Source organism: Ziziphus jujuba, chromosome 3 (genome assembly GCF_031755915.1).
Source record: "Ziziphus jujuba cultivar Dongzao chromosome 3, ASM3175591v1".
In the NCBI taxonomy this organism is placed as follows: domain Eukaryota; kingdom Viridiplantae; phylum Streptophyta; class Magnoliopsida; order Rosales; family Rhamnaceae; genus Ziziphus; species Ziziphus jujuba.
In genome coordinates, this window is record NC_083381.1 from 33,410,865 (window position 1) to 33,423,406 (window position 12,542).

The 12,542-nt window shown below is 31.8% G+C and overlaps 2 protein-coding genes across 2 annotated transcripts; both read right to left on the reverse strand.

Annotated features, from left to right (window-relative positions):
* Positions 1–443: 443 nt before the first annotated feature.
* On the reverse strand, positions 444–3,809 carry LOC107433424 (ubiquitin C-terminal hydrolase 12-like). Its single transcript, XM_016044711.4, has 6 exons — positions 3,676–3,809; positions 1,917–2,046; positions 1,510–1,679; positions 1,094–1,379; positions 760–929; positions 444–654 (listed from the first exon to the last, which is right to left on the reverse strand). Exons 4-6 carry the CDS (start codon positions 1,345–1,347, stop codon positions 479–481), a joined length of 600 nt encoding a protein of 199 aa, XP_015900197.2. The 5' UTR covers positions 1,348–1,379; positions 1,510–1,679; positions 1,917–2,046; positions 3,676–3,809; the 3' UTR covers positions 444–478.
* Positions 3,810–5,859: 2,050 nt separating this feature from the next.
* Positions 5,860–7,305, reverse strand: LOC132803193 (uncharacterized). The gene is made up of 3 exons (XM_060815470.1): positions 7,230–7,305; positions 6,402–6,687; positions 5,860–5,887 (listed from the first exon to the last, which is right to left on the reverse strand). The coding sequence occupies exons 1-3, from the start codon at positions 7,303–7,305 to the stop codon at positions 5,860–5,862; spliced, it is 390 nt and encodes a 129-aa protein (XP_060671453.1).
* Between the last annotated feature and the right edge of the window lie 5,237 nt (positions 7,306–12,542).

Sequence of the window (12,542 nt, forward strand, 5' to 3'; positions counted from 1 at the left end):
TTCAAATAAGTTAAGTGAGGATTTTAAGTTTGATTTTACCCATTCACATAATAAAATAATATATATATATATATATATATATAATTAGTCATAACCATTAGTGATTATCACTAATAACATCCATGCTTAAATGACAATAACTAACAGATCTATGCTAAGAGTTCATTTTTCTATATTAGTTTTAAAAAGTAAAAACTTTTGAAAATACATTTAACTAGTAATTAACATGTAACTATGGATTGCCTGATAGCCAATAGTGGTGGCAAAAAAAAAAAAATTAAATAAATAAATAAATAAAAAATAATTTTCTTTTTTTCTTTTCTCAGCAGAATGTACATATATATCTTCAAATGAAAGTTTGTTTTTTTTTTTTTTTTTTTTTTTGGTTTGAGTTATTAACTATATTGATTATTGTTCGATTAATATTTAAAAACTATGACACGTTATTACAAAACACAACTATGACATGTTATGAAATCTATACAATATTTGGTTTCTTACTTGAAGAAACATCAGCCACAGAAATAACAAGGAAGACAATGTCGACAATCAGAGTATCCCTCACAATGAACCATTTAGAAGCATCACGAAGATCTCTCAATGACATAAAACTTCGAAAACCCCAGCCAGGTTCGTGTTTGAACCAGTTGGAACCTGTAAGTGAAAAATAGCAGCAAAACTGAGTCGAGCAATGGCATGAAAAATATAATAATACAGAAACATTTGTAAATTTCAAGGGGAAACAAAAATTGCCATTACCTTTTTTTTCAACATGTTCATCATCATCCAATTGGTTGAATACTCTTAAATTGTATTCTGCATATACTGCTTTCTTCATCGGACGACTTCCCCAATCTTGCAGTGTTAAATAAAATGAGAATGATGTGTCCTTCGCTTTACCGTCTCCCTTTGGGTAAACACGTAACTTCCTGATAACAATATTAATGGAAGCAACCGAAAATAAAGAAAAAAGAGAAAAAAAGAAAGAGTGTCATTAGCTATCTCATAAAATTGCACCATAACCAACCAAAAAGAAAAGAGAGAAAGGTTCATCAAACATAAAGAAGAAGAAAAGTCAGTAGAAAGTTTATACCAATTAATTCCTTCTACATTAAACACGTTAGAGTAATAGAAAAGTTCATTTAATTTGGAGAAGTTTTCGATTTTCCAAGTGAAAGCGCCATTGTTTGGCTCCTTAACCAGGGATATAGATTCCCAATTTCCAGTGTAGCTGATAATTAAAACCTCCACTCCAAATACACACGAGTCATTAACAAGATATCCAAAAGCAGGGTTTTTAAACGTTTGAAGTGGAAGTAATTGTGCAATTCCCCATTCTTTCTTCATTGCATGAAAACGCCTGACAGCTCCATTATCATCTATGCAAATCAAAATATTAAAGGGACTGTAATATATATAAAAATAACACATATATATGAGTGCGTGCACGTGTTTATGTGTGTATATATGCTAGCACGTCTTCACTTACAGCAAATTGGAGGGATTTACCTTGGACAGTTAAATATTTGTCCTCCCTTTGGTCATAAACAAGAAATTTAAAGTCAACATTGACTTTCCAACCAGGAGCATAAGTGTCTGTTTCAGCAATTACCAAGTAGAGGGAGATGTAACCACTCCCATTATTCTTCTTGTCTCCATTAGGGTAAAAAGACAATCTCCTGTAAAAGTTTTTTTTTTTTTTTTTAAGTACCATATTACTATAATGACTGGCTAAATTAGTAGATCTAAGTAAGAAGCTAAAAGAAGTAAGAAGCAGAACCTTAAATGGTTTGTTACACAATATAAGCGACAAATCAAGAGGAAGAAACTTCCAGACAGTGTTTACTTATTAGTTTGAAGTTAGAACTAGTATAGACCACTAACTTCAAGAAAGGTGCAGAGTACAGAGCCAATACCATTTATAGCCTCCAACTTCAAAGACATTGGTATCCTATTTTTCTGTCTTTGATTCCGAAAGCAAAGTGTATGAGTCCACCTTCAGTGAATAATCAGCTGGTGGAAAATCTCTTTTGTATTTTAAAATGTCTGCAAAACATTAATGATTAAAAAAACAAATGTAGATAATAAAATCATAAACCGAGCCAGTGACGAAATACAGGTTTTTTTACAGCTGCATTGTACATTATTTCACCAATATTTTCAAACAAATCCTATGCGATATGATGCCCCTAGGTAAGACAAACTAGGGGACTATGCGTGTTTTAAACTTTTAATAAGTTATTGAATTTCAAGTTCAAAATTTTAGTTAATCGAAACTACTTGACTAAATAAATATTTACTTTTAGCTTGGTAGTTGTTAATTCTTCCACTTTCGATCTAATAGCTTATAGTTTTTGGATATCAATAACTTAATGCTTATTAGAATCAAATTACGTTTTATTCCTGTTTTTAATCCCATTTGTTCATAACTTTCTCATATCCAAATACTAACAAAACTAAAATGTTCATTTTTCATTCATATTTTTCCTATTATTCTCCTAATACCATACTCTGAATTAAACTGGTAATTGATCCTGAATAATATAAAGCAGAGAGACATGTTCAATCAATATGTTGATGACATTGTTCTATAGTGCAATGAATTAAGATTGCTAATACTTCTCGGTAATATCCACCATATTATGAAAACAAAATTTGCAATAATTTTCTGCAAGCAAATCGCTGAGCATTTTATCTTGATAAAAAATATATGTATACAATAACACTTACGAGAGGATATCAACTTTTAAGTTGATAATGAGTAGACTGAATTATTTGAAACCGTTGAATTAAAGTATTTGATGTAACATGCAATCCAATAGCTCTAAATAATCAAGTTTACTTATCTTTTAACTTTTTAAGTTAAAGATATTATTATTTGAACTGGACTATTATATACATATATAGGGTGAGGTACGGTGCAGATCATCCGCATATGGACCGCATTAAAATCGATGTTTTAAAAAAAAAAAGTTGGTTTTGTTGTTACATACACAAAGCAAAACTGATGTTTTTTCTTAAAAACGTTGGCTTTGGTATAGATCCATATGCGGATGGACTGTACCATAGAATTACCTTACATATATATATATATATATATTTATATATTTATCCTTAGTCTATGACTCCTTATATGGGTTTAAACTGAATGATAAATTTTGTGATTTTGTTTACAATAATCACACACACATACAAAACATTAAAACATGATAAGAAAAACAGATAAATAACTATAAAAACAGATTAAAAAAAGGGAAAGAAAAAAAAAAAAGCCAATAAACGTGAACCAAAAGTTTGAATAATTAGAATTAAAAAAAAAAAAAAAAAAAACAAACAAACAACAACAAGGTCAGAGTGCCAGGGACTCAACATCAAGTTTGTCTGTCCTGTAAAATTCTAAAACTAGAAAAAAGCCTCTTTTTTAAAATAATAAATCTGAAGGATATTAAATAACAAATTTATCAGAATGGTAAAAAACCAAAAAACAGAAAAAGAAAAAAAAGAACTTTATAATGAAAAAGTAATAAAAGTTGGTCTATTTTCCATATATCTACATACCTATTGCAAAGGACAATCTCAATGGAAAAAGAAAATAAAAATCAGAAACTAAAAAGTAAAATTTATTCATGAATTTTTTTTTTTTTTTTAAAATACAAAACCCTTGTAATAAAATACCTTTCTGCATTGTTGGTCACCAAAGAGAGCTCCTCGACACAATAGAGAGAAAGACAGAGAGAGAGAGTAATTGAATGCTTTTACAAAACGATGAATAACTTAAAGGGGAGCTAACAATTTATAGTTGATTGGGCGGTTCTATTATCCATCTAATATGGGCTGGGCCCAACTATATAACTAAAAGAAACGGAAATTTCTACATGCACATATTTCTTGGATAAGTTCACTAAAAGTAATGGAAGCATCTTTTGAGTAGTAAAAGGAAAGTATTTTCCAGATGGCTCTTAATGGACAGCAAAGTTAGGAAGGAATCCTTCTCATCTCTGGAGGAGTCTGGTCTGGGGAAAGAAGGTTTTAGATTTGGGTGGCATCTGACGTGTGGGCAAAGGTGCCTCCATTCGGGTGTATAAGGATCCTTGGATTCCAAGAAAGGGCTCTTTGCATGTCCTTTCTCCACTGTCCCTACCTGAAGCCACCACAGTGGATCAGTTGTTTACAGCAATTGGAGCGTGGAATATCCCATTACTACGATCTGTGTTTAATTCAGAGGACGCTTCAATTATTGGACACTTACCTATTGGGGGTCCTGCGTGTCCAGATCGTTTCGCTTGGTATCATCATTCGAGGGGCATCTATTTAGTTAAGTCAGGTTATTGGGTTGCCAGGAATTAGGAGTTGGAGGACTAGTGGGAAGTTCGAGTAACTCTTGTTCACAACAACGGTGGTCTAAGCTTTGGCGTTTATCTATTCCAAATAAGGTCAAATTGTGTCTATGGCGTGCTAGCAATGATGCCATACCAGGTATGTACAATCTTGCCAGGAGACTTCCAAATGTTTCATCTGTATGTCCCATCTGTGCAAGTATTGATGAAACGGTTCTTCATGTTCTGTGGGGGCTGTTTTGCTGCTAAAACAGTTTGGAAGGAGCTAGACTTCTATAACTGCGTGAAGAATAGCCTGGATAATTCTTTTGTTTCTCTTTGCTCCTCTGTTTTTTCTAGTTTATCATCTGTGCAGCAGGAACAATTTGCATGGGTCATATGGAGGCTATGGAATAGGGTAAACGCTCATGTGCATGATAATACTTTGACAAGTGATAAAAGCATTCTGGATGGTGTGATTATGTTACAGACTGAATATAAGGAGGCTAATAGTTTATCACTAACACATGCTATGCCAGCCAGCAAAATATCCTGGACTCCACCAATTGGGAATCGCTTGAAGATGAATGTGGATGCCGCAACTCAGGGTAGTTCTGGTCGTATGGGGATTGAAGTGGTGGTTCGAAATTGTAGAGGTGAATTATTGGGAGCTTTAGCTATGCCTGCAGCAAATTGCTGGAATGCTCTTTGTGCAGAACTGATGGCCATCCATCAAGGAATTTATTTTTGTCTTGGTTTCTTTAATGGGGATATCATAAGTGATTCCATGATGGCAGCAACGCTGGTTCAACAGTCCACTGATAGTTTGGATGAGAACTGTTTTTTAGTGGATGAAAATAAGTCTTTGCTTTTACATCATTTTACTTTTTCATGTACTTTTGTTGGCAGAACTGCTAATATGGTAGCACATACACTTGCAAAACATGCTGTGCATTTAGTCTCGTTTGAGTCTTGGTTAGAAGTAGGCCCTGCGTGGCTAGATCCTTTAATTCAGGCTGATATGTACTCTACTGTTGATGGTCATTAATAATATTTCTTTTGTTTTCCTTAAAAAAAGAAAAAAAAAAGTTCACTAAAAACACTTTTTTCAAAAAAAAAAAAAAAAGTTCACAAAAAGTAACGGAAAATTTCCAGATTCACATACTTCTTAAATAAGTTTACTGGAAACCCATTTTCCAAAAAAAAAAAGAAAAAAGGAAAAAAAAAGTTTACAAAAAACCCATTAACTTTACTTTTCTTCATACATGCACATATTTCTTGGACAAGTTTATTAAAAACCCTTTTTTGAAGGAGGGAGGCGGGGGGTGGGTGGAAGCCTTCACTGAAACGTAACCAAAAATTTCTAGATGCACATACTTCTTAGATAAGTTTACTAAAAACCCACTTAAAAAACCAAAAAAAAGTTTACTAAAAATTCTTTTTCCAAAAAAGAAAAAAAAAAGAAAAAAAGCTTATTAGAACCATATTAGAACAAAAATAAAAAAATACTGAATTAATTTGAATAACTTGAACGTCATCGGATTCACTCTGGCATGACTGCATATGAAGACCTGAGTAACGAAGACCAAAGAACTTGGAGTGAAAAATGATATGGGAGGTAAAGACGATATCGTATTGGTGGAGGTTCGGGTGTGCACCAGCTTGAAAATCTCTTTTTGCCACAAAAGTGAAAAATATCATAATACAGAAACATTTGTAAATTTCGGGGAGAAACAAAAATTGCCATCACCTTTTTTTTCAACATGTTGACCAACATCGAATTGGTTGAATAACCTTAAGTTGTATTCTGCATATATTGCTTTCTTCATTGGATGACTTCCCCAATCTTCCAGTGTTAAACAAAATGAGAACGATTTGTCCTTCCCTTTACTGTCTCCGTTTGGGTAAACTCTCAACTTCCTGAAAACAATATTAATGAAAGTGACGGGAAAAAAAAAAAAAAAGAAAAAAAGAAAATGAGTGTCATTATCCATCTCATAAGATTGCACCATAACCAACCAAAAAGAAAAGAGAGAGAGGCTCATTAGACATAAAGAAGAAGAAAAGTCAGTAGACAGTGCATACCAATTAATTCCTTCTACATTAAACACTTCAGAGTAATAGTGAGTTTCATTTAAGTTGGAGAAGTTTTCGATTTTCCAAGTGAAAGTGCCATTGTCTGGCTCCTTAACCAGGGATATAGATTCCCAGTTTCCAGTGTTGTTGATAACAAAAACCTCCACTCCACATACACACGAGTCATTAACAAGATATCCAAAAGCAAGGTTCTTAAACGTTTCAAGTGAAAGTAATTGTGCAATTCCCCATTCTTTCTTCGTTTCATGAAAACGCCTGACAGCTCCACTAGCATCTATGCAAATCAAAATATTAAAGGGACTGTAATACATATAAAAATAACACACACACAAACACGCACACACACACACATATATATGTATATATGAGTGCGTGCACGTGTCTATGTGTGTATATATGCAAGCACGTCTTTACTTATAGCAAATTGGAGGGATTTACCTTGGACAGTTAAATATTTGTCCTCCCTTTGGTCATAAACAAAAAATTTAAAGTTAACATTGACTTTCCAACCAGGAGCATAAGTGTCTGTTTCAGCAATTACCAAGCAGAGGGAGATGTAACCACTCCCCTTATTCTTCCCGTCTCCATTATGGTAAAAGGACAATCTGCTGTAAAAGTTTTTTTCTTTTTTTGTCTTTTTTTAAAGTACCATTATTATTATAATGACTGGCTAAATTAGTATACCTAAATAAGAAGCTAAAAGAAGTAAGAAGCGGAACCTTAAATGGTTTGTTGTACAATATAAGAGACAAATCAAGAGGAAGAAACTTCCAAACAATGTTTATTTATTAGTTTGAAGTTAGAACTAGTACAGACCAGTAGCTCCAAGAAAGATGCACAGCACAGAACCAATACCATTTATGGCCTCCAACTTCAAAGACGTTGGTATCATATTTTTCTGTGTTTGATTCCAAAAGCAAAGTGTATGAGTCTACCTTCAGTGAATAATCAGCTGGTGGAAAATCTCTTTTGTATTTTAAAATCTCTGCAAAACATTAATGATCAAAAAACAAATGCAGATAATAAAATAATAAACGGAGCCAACAATGAGATATAGGTTTTTTACAGCTGCATTGTACATTACTTCAAAAATATTTTCAAACAAATCCTATGGGATATGATGCCCGTGTGTAAGACAAACTACGGGTTCTTCAGTGTACTATGCATGTGTTTTAAACTTTTAATAAGCTATTGAATTTCAAGTTCAAAATTTTAGTTGTTCAAAACTACTTGACCAAACAAATATTTACTTTTGGCTTGGTAGTTGTTAATTCTTCCACCTTCGATCTAATAGCTTATAGCTTTTTGGATATCTATAACTTTATGTTTATATTAGAATCTGAATATGTTTTATTCTTGTTTATAGTATGATTTGTTCATATTTTTTCTCATATCCAAACACTAACGAAACTAAAATGTTTATTTCTTTTATATTTTTCCTGTTATTCTCCTAATACGAAACTCTGAATTAAAATGGTAATTTGTCCTGAATAATGTAAAGCAGAGAGACATGTTCAATCAATAAGTTGATGACCTTGTGTCGAGGGTGCAATGAATTTGGATTGCTAATAATTCTCAGTCACATCTAGCATATTATAAAAACAAAATTTGCAATAATTTTCTGTAAGCAAATCAATGAGTATTTATCTTGATCCAAAATATATATATATATATATACACACACACACACACACAATGATACTTAGGTGAGGATATCAACTTTGAAGTTGATAATAAGTGGATTGAATTATTTGAAACCATTGAATTAAAGTTTTTAATGTAACATACAATACAATAGTTCTATATCATTAAATTTACATATCTTTACCTTTTTAAGCTGAAGATATTATTACTTGAACGAGGCTGCTATATACATATATATATATATATATATATATTTATTTATATATATATGTATATATATATATATATTTGTTTTTAGTCTACGACTCCTTACATGGGTTTAAACTTAGTGATAAATTTTGTTTTAAATAATCAAACACACATACAAAACAGTAGAACATGCAAGAAAAACAGATAAATAACTGTAAAAACAGATCCCCAAAAAAAAGGAAAAAGGAAAAAAAAACGGCCGATTAATGTAAACTACAAATTCGAATAATCAGAAATTAAAAAAAAAAAAAAAAAAAAAAAAAAAAAAAACAAACAACAACAACAGAGGTCGAACTGTCAGAGGCACTCAACGTCAATTTGTCTGTCATATAAAATTCTAAAACTAAAAAAATTCTCTTTTAAAATAATAAATCTTAAGGAAGAGCTAGGAATACCCATATTAAATAACAAAGTTATCAGAATGGTAAAAGAAAAAAAAAAAAAAAAACCATTATAATGAAAAAGTGATAATAGTTGGTCTATTTTCCATATATCTACATACATATTGTATTTACCAAAAAAAAAAAACACATACATATTGTACAGGAGAATCACAATGAAAAAAGAAAAAAAATCAGAAACTAAACAGCAAAATTTATTCATCAATTTTTATTTTATTTTTTTTATACAAAACCCTTGTAATTAAACACCTGTATGCATTGTTGGTCGCAAAGAGAGCTCCGCGGCGCAGTAGAGAGAGAGAGAGAGTGGCTGAATGCTTTTACATACAATGGAATGGCTTAAAGGGGAAGCTAACAATATATAGTTTATTAGGAGCTTCTATCATCCATTTAATATGGGCTGGGCCCAACTATATTACTAAATTTCTATATACATTTCATGGATAAGTTTACTAAAATCCTTTTTTCCAAAAATAAATAAATAAATAAATAAAGTTTATTAAAAAGTAACGAAAACTTTCTACATGCACATGCTTCTCAGATGAGTTTACTAAAAACCCACTTTCAAAAAAAAAAAATATATATATATATATATATATGTTTACTAAAACCTTCTTCTTTTTTTACCCTTCATTGACACAACCGATTTTCTTCTTCTTCCTATTTCAAACCACCAATCAAGAAAACACCTTCAATTTCTATCTCCAATATTTTTTTAAAAAATGGTAAACAAAAATAAAAAACACTGAATTAATTTGAATAAGTTGAACATCATAGGAGTAACTCTGGCATGACTGCATATGAAGACCTGCATAACGAAGACCAAAGAGCTTGGAGTGGGAAAATGATATGGGAAGTAAAGACGATGTCGTATTGGTGGAGGTATTGCAGCGCCGGCGCCTGCAGAGTTAGTGGCTGCTCTGTGTTTTCGTTTTTTTTTTTTTTTTTTTTTATGGTGGTGGGGGGTGGAGAATGAAGTGCCAGAAAGAAGAAGATCGATTGTGTAGTCAAATAAAAAAATTGAAAAAAATTACGTGAGACGTATGTGCAACTAGAAATTTTGAGTGTGTAAAAAGATGAGGGACATACCTCTGCCGATGTGTCATCCGGTAAGCTCTTAGCTAAACGTCCGTGCAGATAAGTAGCTATTGTATCTGACAAGTCTGTAAAGGGTAGAGTAATACCCTCTGTCGTGCACATACGATTGAATCAATGCTAATTAGATAACGACCCTAATTATTTTAGTCATGTGTTTATTAATCCTTCACTACGAAATCAACACCTATAGTTTTTAATTTTTCATTTATAAATCATGTAAATAAGATCATAAAATTAAAATAACATTTTTCAAGCAAAAAAACAAAATATATATATATATATATATATATTAAAATAACATTGTGCAAAACGGCTTTTTATTTTTATTTTTATTTTTTTTTATAGAGTGTATAGTTTCGTAAAATGGAAACTAGAATAGTTTTGTAAAATGGAAAAGGAAAATCGAATTTTGTATTTTAACGTTTAAATATTTCAAAACAATGTTATGAGCTCAAAAACAGTAGAAATCGTATATAATATATAAAAAAGATTAAATATATTTTTATTAATAAAATATTTTAATATTGAAAATGTTAAATATTATTTTCTGTATTTTTAAATATTTCTATTTCCAAACTCTTAAAAATGCATGCCAAACTTATATTTTTAAATATATAATATTGGATTACATACCTATATAAAGATTTACGTCCTAATTAATAAATTTGTAAATCATATATGTATTGTGTATGTATGTATTTTTTTTTTAAAAAAATTATTATCCATATTGATTTCAAATGTACAGTTTTTTGAAGCAAAAGATTAAAAACACGTATTAAATATATTGCCGTATTTTTGAAAAATTAAATAATTTTAATTTTTTATAAGTAATTTTTTTATTAAAAAAATTATTTTTTAATTTTATTCTTTTATTTTTTCAGTTATTTCATATTTGTTGATTTTTATTTACAGCCCTATATTTATGGATGAATCCTTAAAATGATGAATATAACTAAACATAAGTTCATAAAATATTAATATATAACATTTGATATACATTTTAATATATTTATTTTATAGTATTATTTATAACAAATTGATATATTTTTTATAACATCATTTTGTAGATGAATGTGGTAAACAATTTTGGTGCCAGTATAAATTCTGAACCTACAACATCTATCCTATTATAGATTTTGTGAAATATATATAACAAACACTTCAAAAAAAAAAATTAATAAGTTATTTGTAACACCCCGTCCCAACGTATAACGGAAATTTTCCAACTTTGACCGAGGTTGATCGTTGACCGTTGACTTTGACTGTTGACCGAATGGGTCAAAAGTTGACTTTTTGACTCGGATGGAATTCTAGGTTGACTAAGGTACCGCTAAGAAGTACACGTTGGCACGAGTTCGTAGACTAGTAGCACATTGAAAACAGAGCTACGGTTTGAAAAATATGAGCAAAACAAGTTGAGGTCCAAACTGTCCAAGGGATGCCGGAGTTGACTTTTTATTCATGCAAAGTTGAGCTTTGACTCATGCATGATTGTGAAGTACTCATCCATACGAGTCCGTAGACTAGCGGCACGTCCGATTTGGACATGTGGTTTGAAAGTTATGGACCTGTAGAGTTTTTCAAATACTGTATTATTTTAATATTATTTTTAAACGTGTAACAATGTGCCACGTGTGACTTAATAAATGTGACCATGTGTCACCATGATGAGATATCACATGTCAACCATGCTTAATACCATATTATTTTATTATTGTTATTTTATATAATAATATTATTTTTAATATTATTTAATTATTTTTGATTTACTTTCTTTTTATTTCTTTTTCTCTTTTCTTTTTTTTCCTTTTCCCCACATGGGAAAAAACCTTTCTCCTCTTTTCTTTTCCTTTCCTTCCCTTCTCCTTCTTCCCCGAGCCCGTCAAGCACCAGCAAGGAATTCTCTCTCTCTCTCTCTCTCTCTCTCCTTTGACTCCTTCCCCCTCTCTCTTTGACCGACCATTTTGGCCGGATTTCAGTGGCCAGACGGCCACACGCACCGGCCACCGATGAAGCCCAGTTCCCCGTGATCCCAACCTCCAATTTTCCCGGCCAGACGCCGCCGGATGCGCCCAGATCGGGCCGGTGAAGTCGGCGGCGGCGGGTTAAGTTTTTCCAGCGATTCTCGCCGTTTCCGACCAACCCAGCTCACCCTATACCTCTATCCCACCATTTTCGACCCCTCTGAGTCCATTTCCGGGGTTAGATTTTCCAAAATCCCCATCGTTTGAGAGATCCCTCAAGTTTAAATTCGGCCGAAGCTTTACGGCCAAATTCCAGCCACCGGCGGTTGAATTGAGCTCAATGGAGGTCGGTAATGTGATCCTCATCTCACAAGCTTTCGATAGACATATAATTTGTCAATTTTTGTTAACTTTTGTGTTTAACCCCCCCCCGGATACCGGATATTATTTATCCGAATAAAATATTAATTTATTTGACTGTGTGTGAATTGTGTTCTAGGAGCACGTGTGCGTCGTGGAATTGATCCCATGGAGGATTTTAGGTTAATTGCGTGCTCCAAGTGAGTGACTCACCTTTAAAACTATTTTGGGGTGATTAATTATGTTTATTTGGTGTTAATTTGGTATTTAGAATTATGCTCATGTGATGGAAATTTAATTATAATTGTGCAAAAATATTATTTTATAAGTACGTACATGTTTATTGCTGCTAAATGAAAATTTGGTTTATTAATGAATTTTTGATCATTATTGTGGTTTAATTGTATTTATTA

What these genes read in the sequence shown, in the direction of transcription:
- LOC107433424 (XM_016044711.4), bottom strand. Translation starts at nt 1,347, where the DNA reads ATGAAGAAAGAATGGGGAATTGCACAATTACTTCCACTTCAAACGTTT. An exon ending in AATGTAGAAGGAATTAATTG is followed by an intron (nt 930 to 1,093) that starts GTATAAACTTTC and finishes TATTGTTATCAG; the next exon opens with GAAGTTACGTGTTTACCCAA. An exon ending in TGAACATGTTGAAAAAAAAG is followed by an intron (nt 655 to 759) that starts GTAATGGCAATT and finishes TTTCACTTACAG; the next exon opens with GTTCCAACTGGTTCAAACAC.
- LOC132803193 (XM_060815470.1), bottom strand. Translation starts at nt 7,305, where the DNA reads ATGATACCAACGTCTTTGAAGTTGGAGGCCATAAATGGTATTGGTTCT. An exon ending in CATCTTTCTTGGAGCTACTG is followed by an intron (nt 6,688 to 7,229) that starts GTCTGTACTAGT and finishes TGATTTGCATAG; the next exon opens with ATGCTAGTGGAGCTGTCAGG. An exon ending in AATGTAGAAGGAATTAATTG is followed by an intron (nt 5,888 to 6,401) that starts GTATGCACTGTC and finishes TTCGTTACTCAG; the next exon opens with GTCTTCATATGCAGTCATGC.